We start from the raw sequence: 10,981 nt of genomic DNA on the forward strand, positions 1-10,981 counted from the left end.
ACCACACCCAGCTAATTTTTGTATTTTTAGTAGAGACGGGGTTTCTCCATGTTGGCCAGGCTGATCTCGAACTTCTGACCTCAGGTGATCTGCCTGCCTCAACCTTCCAAAGTGCTGGGATTACAGGTGTGAGCCACTGTGCCTGGCCCTTTTTCTTTTTTCTTTTTTTTTTTTTCTCTTATTTCTTTTTTCTTATTTGTTTTCCTTTTTGCTTTTTCTTTTTATCTTATTTCTTTTACTTATTTTTCTTTTTTTACTTTTATTTATTCTCCATTTTTCCTCATTCTTTTCCTCTTATTTCTTTGACTTTTCTGATTTCTTTTTTTTTCTTATTTTCCTTTTTTTTCATATTCCTTTTAATTTTTTCTTACTTCTTTTACTTTTCTTATTTGCCCTCTTGTGGAAATGAGGCACAGCCTCCCTTATGGTTGAGCCGTAGTTCTAGCTGAGCACGGATGGTTTGATCCTCCTGTGTTGGGGCACTGTATGGTGTGAGGGCACAAAACCTTGACCCACATGGGTCTGGTCACCTTCTCACAGAGGTCACCTTTACAGCCCCCCAACTCTTTGAAGGATGTGTCCCAAGGTGTCTCAAGTCTGATGCAATGAAAGCTGCCCCCCATTGACCACAGGACTGAGTCCAGAATGTCCTGCATGTTTCCCAGAGTGTCTGTCCTAACACCGCTTAAAGATTAGCCACTGCTAGACAGTGATCCTCAGGTATAGGGTCTCAGGATTGGCCCCAAGTACATGGTGTGTGTGTGTGTATAAATATATCTTCAGAAAGCATAGGGACCCATTAAAGCCATATTGCTTTGCTGAATGGTTCTAATAGCTACAGATGATTTCTAGCCTGAAAGAAAAGCACCACGAATTGTTTGAAGTTGACTTGTCACATGTGGCATGCTTGGTCTAAGTTTTGACAGGAAGGGTATGTGGGTAGGGGTGTACGGAGCACCTCATGAGACCATTTCTCCTCCTGAGAGGTCCGTGATGTTGGAACTGTTGCCCCAGATGGACTTTGCCCTTGTGAGACTTTATACTTTTCAGTGGACTTTTTCCCTCTTTAAAACTCGCCAGCTTTTATGTAGTGTTTTATAAAATTACAGGAATAAAAAGAATATCTTTAATGCTTTTTAACCAATGAGGGGAGAGGGAGACATTATTTGTCCTCTGAAATGAATGCAGGTTTTCAATTTCTAGCCAGGACAGTTTGCTGCAAAATGCACCCGTGTTGACAACTTGTGACTGGCAGAACAAATGACATTTGTGGTGAACATTTTCAGATCATTTCGAATGTTCTTCTCTTCGGGGGGTTTTCCTCTCTTTTTCTTAAATCAAAGAATTTGGCCCTTTATGTGGGAGTCATTTAGTAGTTAGGGAGAACAGTTGAAACTGTGGAGTTCACGTAGCATAAACTGGCGAGGCTGTCTCTGCTGCTGTCATTAAAAGTTACGCTGCTGGCTTGGCACGGTGGTTCACACCTGTAATCCCAGCATTTTGGGAGGCCGAGGTGGGCAGATCACGAAGTCAGGAGATCGAGACCATCCTGGCTAACACGGTGAAACCCCGTCTCTACTAAAAATACAAAAAATTAGCTGGGCATGGTGGCGGGCGCCTGTAGTCCCAGCTACTCGGGAGGCTGAGGCAAGAGAATGGCGTGAACCCTGGAGGCGGAGGTTGCAGTGAGCCGAGATCGCGCCACTGCGTTCCAGCCTGGGCGACAGAGCAAGACTCTGTCTCAAAAAAAAAAAAAAAAAAAAGAAGAAGAAAAGTTACGCTGCTGCACCATACAAACGTGTTCCTTTATGAAGGCATTTGAACCACAGATGGGGCCGTTTTACAAATAGCACGGTCTTTGTGAGGGGGAAACGCATGGCCACAGATTTGATGAGCTTCTGCTGCTTCCCTTTGTGTTGAAAACGTGGGTGTTCCTTCACACCAACACTGGAAATAAATAAATACCTATTGATCTGTGCATCTCTTACGCGTTTCCAATTCTGTTGGCTTATGCTGTGGGTCAGAAAAGAAGCGACACCAACAACATTTGGGGACTTGACCCTGTTTGCATTGCGGCATGTTTGAAACATTTTTTAATGGAAATTTGGGAATAGAGGGCCGGGCGTGGTGGCTCAGGCCTGTAATCCCAGTACTTTGAGAGGCCGAAGTGGGCGGATCACAAGGTCAGGAGATCAAGACCATCCTGGCTAACACGGTGGAACCCCATCTCTACTAAAAATACAAAAAATTAGCCAGGCGTGGTGGTGCATGCCTGAAATCCCAGCTACTCAGGAGGCTGAGGCAGGAGAATGGCTTGAACCCGGGAAGGCGGAGGTTGCAGTGAGCTGAGATCGTGCCACTGCACGCCAGCCTGGGCGACAGAGTGAGACTCTGTCTCAAAGAAATAATAATAATAGTAAATAAATAAATAAATAAATAAATAAATAAATTTGGGAATGGAAACAAGACTGGGAAAAAATGCTGGAGGAGGAAGAAAACCGGGTACACAAGACGCCTTGGCTGTCTTGTCCTTTGATGGCTGGGGAAGCTCTTAGTGCTCGGAGTCCTCACTCACCTCTCTGCATTCTGAGGGAGGTAGAAGAGGGGACAGGAGAGCCAATTCAACCTGAGAAGGATGATCGGTGGAGGTGGGTAAAGGAAGAAAGTCCCCTTTCCCTAGGTACTGAAAAGATGCTAATCTGCTGAGATTCTCTGCATTTATTTTTATTTATTTTAATTTTTATTTTGAGACAGTCTCGCTCTGTCACCCGCGCTGGAGTGCAGTGCCACGATCTCAGCTCACTCAACCTCCACCTCTTGGGTTCAAATGATTCTCCTGCCTCAGCCTCCCAAGTAGCTGGGACTACAGGTGCACGCCACCATGCCCAGCTAATTTTTGTATTTTTAATAGAGACGGGGTTTCACCATGTTGGCCAGGATGGGCTCGATCTCTTGACCTCGTGATCCGCCCGCCTGGGCCTCCCAAAGTGCTGGGATTACAGGTGTGAGCCACCATGCCCAGCCTCTGCATTTATTTTTATTTATTTATTTTTATTTTTATTTTGAGACAGTCTTGCCCTGTCACCCAGGCTGGAGTGCAATAGTGTGATCTCAGCTCACTGCAACCTCCACCTCCTGGGTTCAAACGATCCTCCTGCCTCAGCCTCCTGAGTAGCTGGGAGTATAGGTGCACGCCACCACGCCCAGCTAAGTTTTGTATTTTTTAGTAGAGATGGGGTTTCACCATGTTGGCCAGGCTGGTCTCGAACTCCTGACCTCAAGTGATCCACCTGCCTCAGCCTCCCAAAGTGCTGGGATTACAGGCGTGAGTCACCACGCCCAGCCGTCTGCATTTGTTTGATGAGTTTGGGGGCAGTTATAAATAAGAATCTTATTTTCATAGATGCACGTACTTTTTTTTTTTTTTATAGAAAGAGCTTCCATGTGCGTGTTCCTCAGTGTTTAGGGAGAAGAAAGCAACCCTTAAAATAGAGGAAAATGAAGCTGCTTGGATTACCCTGTTGAAGTTCATCTCTGCCTGTGCCATGCGTGAAAAAATACTGGCAAAGTCTTCACTTACATGAGTGTTAGACTCCATGTTCCCAGTGGGTCTCGGGGTTCAGAACTGAGTGCTCTCATCCAAGCAATAGGAGCGTCGACCTCAGGAAAGCCCAGGTGTTTTGTGTATATTTTGAGGAGTGGGTTATCTGTCGCACTGAGCCTCTCTGTGTGTTTTCTTCTTCTTTTCAGCAGAACAAGGGGAGGTGGACATGGAGAGCCACAGGAATGCCAACGCAGAGCCAGCTGGTAAGAAGGACGGGGAACGGTGGCTTGCACATGTGGCCAGTGTTCCCGTTTTATCTTCTCCATCCTCTCCCATCTTGCTGTCCTGCTCACATTCTCAAATTTGGTTGCATGGCTTTGAATGTCTTCCTTTATGTCTTGTTGCTTTGGAGGGATACTTTCAAAAGACAATGGATGTGTAAACTTCCTAGGGCCTGGGCCTTCAGAGAAGACCTATATGTGCCTAAGTCTCTGTTTAACAAAATATTAAGGAAGTTTTCCCAGGAGTTTGAGACCAGCCTGGCCAACATGGTGAAACCCTGTCTCTACTAAAAATACAAAATTAGCTGAGTGTGGTGGTGGGCGCCTGTAATCCCAGCTACCTGGGAAGCTGAGGCAAGAGAACTGCTTGAACCTGGGAGGTAGAGGTTGCAGTGAGCCGAGATCGTGCCATTGCACTCCAGCCTGGGCGACACAGTGAGACATGTTTCAAAAAAAAAAAAAGTTCCAAGTGGCACACGATTGGTGCATAGTTGGGAAGTCCACAGCTGGCTGGTGTGCACTGGGAATTAAAAGTCCATCTCCTGAAATATAACTCGTTAAGTTTTGCTGTCAACTTTTTTTTTGTTGTTACAGATAGGGTCTCACTCTGTCGCCCAGGCTGGAGTGCAGTGGCACGATCATAACTTACTGCAGCCTCGATCTCCTGGGCTCAAGGGATCCTCCCACCTCAGCCTCCTGATTAGCTGGAACCACAGGCGTGCACCACCATGTCCGGCTGATTTGTTGTTTTTTTTTTTTTTTTATTTTGTAGAGACAAGGTCTCACTAGGTTGCCCAGACAGGGTCTCACTATGTTGCCCATCCTGAGCTCAAGCAACCCTCCGACCTCAGCTTCCCAGAGTGCTGGGGTTCTAGGCGTGAACTACCACACCCAGCCTGCTATCACCTTCTAAAAATCCTCTCAACCAGGTGGAAAATGTGGTTAAGAAGAGACTTTAATTCGTGAGAAACTTCTCGGGGTAAAAGGCAGGCATTTTGCCATCAGAACCACTTTTGAAAATGGCAAGAAAAAAATGTGTGTGTGTATATGTGCGTGTATTTTTTTCTTTTGTTTGTGCATACATTGGAACCTTCTCATTTGCCTGAGAGAGGCAGTGCTTATTTTTAATAGCAGCTGTCAAATTGAGAGGGATTTTTAATGAAATGATTTAAAGTATTTTAATTTTTTTTCTTTTTGAGATGGAGTGTCTCTCTGTCACCCAGGCTGGAATGCAGTGGTGCGACCTCTGCTCACTGCAACCCCTGCCTCCCAGTGTCAAGTGATTCTCCTTCCTCAGCCTTCTGAGTAGCTGAGACCACAGGCACCCGCCATCATGCCCCACTAATTTTCTTTCTATTTTTACTGGAGACGGGGCTTTCGCCATGTTGGCCAGAGTGGTCTCGAACTCCTGACCTCAAGTGATCTGCCCACCTTGGCCTCCCAAAGTGCTAGGATTACAGGCATGAGCCACCGTGCCTGGCATTCCATTTTAAAGATAGAGACTTCTAGAAAGTTAGTGTCTCGCCAGACGCGGTGGCTAATGCCTGTAGTCCCAGCACTTTGGGAGGCTGAGGTGGGCGGATCACCTGAGGTTGGGAGTTCGAGACCAGCCTGACCAACATGGAGAAACCACGTCTCTACTAAAAATTAAAAAATAAAAAATAAAAAATTAGCCAGGCATCATGGTGCATGCCTGTAATTCCAGCTACTCGGAAGGCTGAGGCAGGAGAATCGCTTGAACCCGGGAGGCGGAGGTTGTGGTGAGCCAAGATCGTGCCATTGCACTCCAGCCTGGGCAACAAGAGCAAAACTCTGTCTCAAAAATAATAATAATAATAAAAGAAAGTTAGTGTCTTGTTGACTGCTCTTTCAAGTCAGGGAAAGATGTTTAGAACAAGCTATATCTTAAAGAGAAAAGGAAGATTCCTTCTGCCCACTGCAATGAAGTTGTCTGGCTTCATTAGCCAGTACATTGGTATATATGTGTGGAGCCCTCGTTACTTGAAGGGCGTGGCATTCCAGTGTTTTCTGCCACCATTGTTCTTAATTCCTTCTTCCAAATCCCAGCTTCTCCCTCCAAAATAGTTTTAAGACTGACATGCAGAATAAAGTTTCCAAAACTTAAATGAATGGACCAGAAAATCTCAGCCCAGCATCATTGCAAATCAATAAAAACTGCACACTCTCATTTAGAAGATTTATTCTTCCATTTGGTAAGTTATAGGCATTTGTTAATGTCTCTGTGACGTCGTTAGTGGAAATTGCCTTCTGCTGTTTTCCTTCTGCTTTTTCTGCAGCATCCATTTTTTTTTTAATGAATGGCATCATTCAATGAAATTGATGGAATTGATTGAGATTTAGGGTTTTGCTTTTTCGTGATGAGTTTTGGGCCCATTTTTCTTATGCAGAAATAAAACCACTGGCTCCTGAAAGTTGTAGGAACTGTGTCCACGTGAGTGCTCAGGGAACTGGGAATGACTTTCTTTTGTCTCTGTCTCCCACAGTTCAGCGTACTCTTTTAGAGAAATAGAAGATTGTCGGCAGAAACAGCCCAGGCGTTGGCAGCAGGGTTAGAACAGCTGCCTGAGGCTCCTCCCTGAAGGACACCTGCCTGAGAGCAGAGATGCAGGCCTTCTGTTCACGGCGGATTCTTCGTTTTAATCTTGCGATGTGCTTTGCTTGTTGCTGGGCGGATGATGTTTACTAACGATGAATTTTACATCCAAAGGGGGATAGGCACTTGGACCCCCATTCTCCAAGGCCCGGGGGGGGGCGGTTTCCCATGGGATGTGAAAGGCTGGCCATTATTAAGTCCCTGTAACTCAAATGTCAACCCCACCGAGGCACCCCCCCCCGTCCCCCAGAATCTTGGCTGTTTACAAATCACGTGTCCATTGAGCACGTCTGAAACCCCTGGTAGCCCTGACTTTTTTTTAATTAAAATAAGGTAAGCCCTTCAATTTGTTTCTTCAATATTTCTTTCATTTGTAGGGATATTTCTTTTTCATATCAGACTAATAAAAAGAAATTAGAAACCAAGTACTTTTTTTTTTACTTAAATATTTTGCCGTGGGTGGATGTTAAAGAAGGCCGTGGTAATTTACAGGATGCGTTCCAAGTTCTCTTCTTCTGGGGCTTTAAGGCAGATTTCCAGCCTAAATGGTAGCTCTTTATTTCCAAAATGTCCTTGTTGGGCTCTTTTCCTTTCCCGTGTCCTGCCACATCGGGATGGGTACTCTTCTGCACCCAGATACTCCCAGCCAGATACTCTCCTCCATCCAGATACTCTGTTTCCAGATACTCTCCCTGCAGCTAGGTATCCCCTTGAGTCCAGATGCTGCCTGCTTCCAGATACTCCTCTGTATCCAGATACTCCTCTAAATCCAGGTACTCCCTACATCCAGATACTGTACTTCCTAAGATGTACAAGATGTACCGCATTTTCCCAACACTGAAGACTTGACCACAGCTTAAGTGGGTTGGTTAAATACATTATGGCCCAGATTGCAATGGATCTTCTGCCTTGTTAAAAAGAATGAATGAGTCAAGGGTCTTTTTGTTTACTGACACTGCCTAGCATGTATTGAAGCTCAGTAAACACTTGCAGAATAAATCACAGAAAAGCCTCTCTCCTTGAGAAGTTAAGAGATTGGCTCTGATACCAACAACTACCGTACTATTCCAAATACTATTATTTCAAAAATTTATAAAGTATTTTATTCTATGTTCTATTAGCCATTAAGTAACTTTTTTTTTTTTTTTTTTTTTTTTGAGACAGAGTCTTGCTCTGTCACCCAGGCTGGAGTGCAGTGGGGCGATCTTGGCTCACTGCAACCTCCGCCTCCTGGGTTCAAGTGATTCTCCTGCCTCAGCCTCCCAAGTAGCTGGGACTACAGGCGTGCGCCACCACACCCGGCTAATTTTTCTATTTTTAGTAGAGCCTGGGTTTCACCATGTTGGCCAGGCTGGTCTCAAACTCCTGACCTCAAGTGATCTGCCTGCCAAGGCCTCCAAAAGTGCTGGGATTACAGGTGTGAGCCACTGTGCCTGGCCCAGCCCTTAAGTAACTTTTTAATCATCATTCCCAAAATCATAGGACTTTCTTTACATAGAAGTTCCAAAATAATGAAACAAAAGAGTTGTTTTACCCAGGTATTTAATGATCCAACAAGCCGTATAATTTAAACTCTATTTTTCAAGTAACCCACTTGCAATAAAATCATGTTTATTTTTATGTCCATGAGAAATTAAAATGAGTCATCTACAAAGACGGACATCCACCCTCCACAAAAAAATAAGTCTTGTTGACACATTTCTTGGAAGTATAGATTTATTTATAAATAAGCCCTAATTTGACATATCTAAAAAAATACCCTTTTTTTTTTTTTTTTTTTTTTTTTTTTTTTACTATTCTTCTTTTTACTCTTCTGCTTCTTGTTTAATGAGCCATTTCTGTGGATAGTATGATTACAATGAGCCATTTGTGTGGATGGTATGATTATAATACTTACAAAAATGTCAGTGTTATTCATAGAATGACAACAGATTTAATGCATTTTTTCTTTTTTTTATTCTAAAGTTAGTCAGTGTGAAGAATCTGACCTCAAAGACAATTCTTGATGATTCATTGGGGAGGACTAGAAACACCACCCTCTAACTTTATAACGTGTCGTTGGTCACTCAGCAAAGCGGCCAGGCATGCTGGTTTATCCAGCTTTCAGCCCTTGAAGATTCACCAGACTAAGGATTAAGTGAAAAAGAATATCTGCCACCTACTTCACTGAGGCGTAAATAGTCCCTAGAGATCAATGAGAAAACCCAACACCCGTATAAAAACAAAGGGCAATTCACATGTTTTCCAGAAATGGAACGCAGATGATTTTATGAAGATAGCCCATTTGATACCGTTTTTCAACTAAGAGATTGGCAGTAATCAGAAAGTTTGTAGGGCTCTTAGGAAACAGATCTGAGACATCATGTAAGTCCTGGGCATTTGCGAAACTTCTATGGGGAATGGACTGACAGTGTCCTTAAACAATTAAACGTGCACATCCGTGGTCGGCCCCCTCAAGGGTGGAGAGGATGAGGCATTTGTGATGTCTCAATACATCCTGGAGAATCTAGAAGGTCACCTCCACACACCTGCACCACAGGTGGCATCCTATAGGTATTTTGCTCAAGGAAGCAATGAAAGGGTAAGATAAATAACCAAGAGGTGCCCGCCACTGTGTTCACCCAATTTTACATACTCCAAGTTATCACTAGTGTCAAAATCAGAAGAAATAACTCCAATGCCAGAAAAAGCCAGCTGGCTGTGCCCTTCAATATCCTGAGAATGACGGGATGTGAAAAGGTGTCGAATCCTCAACGGCAGGGAGACTGCTTGGGTGACTCCCACCCAGAACTGAAATTGAAGGCGGAGTTTCTGAGCTTAGAAAGGGGAAAGACCCAGCATTTATGACTGACTCCTTCATCCAACCTCTTTCCCCACATCAGACGATTTTTGACATGGGTATGGTAACACCATACGTTTGCATAGAGACATTCATGGGAAGCCTAGCTGCTGTGACGTGCAGCAGTCAGTTTTTAACACCATCATCAGTGGCGAAATGAAACATTCCCTTGAAATCGCCTTTCTCTGGATGACTATTTAAACAGCTTCACGTTAGCCTGCCTGTGCGACTGAGGACGTACTGATGATATCCTCATTTTCCGGTGGAGGAAAGTTTATGACGTCAATCCCATTCCGAATATCAGGACTTTAAATCTCTATGATGTTAGCACAAAATGCAAGTGGAGCCCTCTCCAAGCTTTCATAGCGACATGTATTTTGGAAGCCTTAATGGGGAGACAGTTCTCAATGTGGAAAAGTTGTCATGTATTGCAGAGAAGAGAACAGACCACCATGCCCAGCTAATGTTTGTATTTTTAGTAGAGACGGGGTTTCAACATGTTGGCCAGGATGGTCTCAATCTCTTGACCTCGTGATCTGCTCACCTCGACCTACCAAAATGCTGGGATTTCAGGCGTGAGCCACCGCGCCAGGCCCAATGCATCTCTTTTCTTAGTTGACTTCTTTTGTATCTCTTCATAGCCTTTTCATATTTTTATATTGATTTGTATCTTTCATTTTTTATATATTTAAACTGCCTACTTATGTTAATTCTGTGCCATGGTAACTTCCTTAATTCATGATTCATATGGGCATACATACAGTCATGGATACAACAGGCTTTCGTATATAAAATTATGAAAAAGTTTATTCTTTTAACATTATGTGGGGATACAACAGGTTTTCATATATAAAATTATGAAAAAAAATTCTTCTAACACCTTTGTGGGGATACAAAAGGTTTTCATATATAAAATCATGAAAAAGGCCGAGTGCGGTGGCTCACGCCTGTAATCCCAGCACTTTGGGAGGCCGAGGTGGCTGGATCAAGAGGTCAGGAGATCGAGACCATCCTGGCCAACATGGTGAAACCCTGTCTCTACTAAAAATACAAAAAATTAGCTGGGCATGGTGGCACGCACTTGTAATCCCAGCTACTCGGGAGGCTGAGGCAGGAGAATTGCTTGAACCCGGGAGGTGGAGGTTGCAGTGAGCCAAGATCGCGCCACTGCACTCCAGCCTGGCCACAGAGCAAGAGTCCATCTAAAAAAAAAAAAAAAATCGTGAAAAAAAGTATCTATTCTTCTAACACTTTTGTGAGGGTTACACAGGTTTTCATCTATAAAATAATGAAAAAATGTATTCCTTTCTTAAGAACATTTGTCAGGAATGGGTATTCAATCAAGTGTTTTCTTGGGCTGCATCATGCTGAGTATGGTTTTCTACTTTGACCTGTTAATATGGTGAATTAAATATAATGACATATCATATATCATCCTTCAATCCAATCTTATTTGGTGTTCCACTTTAGTTTTGTTATTTTCTTTAGGATTATTGTGTCAATATTCAAAAGTCAAATTCATGTGTGTTATACGTTTGCATGTAATATATTTCAATATTGTGCTTTCTTCATACATACATTTTGGTAGATTTTCTTCTTTCTCGTGGAAAATCTGATGGCTAAAGTTTTCTGGGCATGGGCTGTGTGTGTGTGTGTGTGTGTGTGTGTGTTTTAGAGGGGGCAAAGGGTTTTTGTTTCTTTCT

At 43.5% G+C, this 10,981-nt stretch overlaps 1 protein-coding gene across 4 annotated transcripts in view; it reads left to right on the forward strand.

Annotated features, from left to right (window-relative positions):
- LOC100615666 (CD99 molecule (Xg blood group)) overlaps window positions 1-6,864 on the forward strand; it is a 51,960-nt gene extending 45,096 nt beyond the window's left edge. For 2 of the 4 annotated variants that reach the window (XR_010154846.1, XM_003317334.6), the window contains 2 exons: window positions 3,751-3,807; window positions 6,330-6,864. Coding sequence is in view for 2 of the 4 variants with exons in the window: in XM_003317334.6 (XP_003317382.1) it covers window positions 3,751-3,807; window positions 6,330-6,355 (83 nt within the window). In the remaining 2 variants the exon portion in view is untranslated. The remainder of the gene's footprint in view (window positions 1-3,750; window positions 3,808-6,329) is intronic. The other 2 variants (XR_008542094.2, XM_016943457.4) reach the window with 1 other exon arrangement.
- The last annotated feature ends 4,117 nt before the right edge of the window (window positions 6,865-10,981 follow it).

The sequence above is a fragment of the Pan troglodytes genome, chromosome X (genome assembly GCF_028858775.2).
Source record: "Pan troglodytes isolate AG18354 chromosome X, NHGRI_mPanTro3-v2.0_pri, whole genome shotgun sequence".
NCBI classification, from domain to species: domain Eukaryota; kingdom Metazoa; phylum Chordata; class Mammalia; order Primates; family Hominidae; genus Pan; species Pan troglodytes.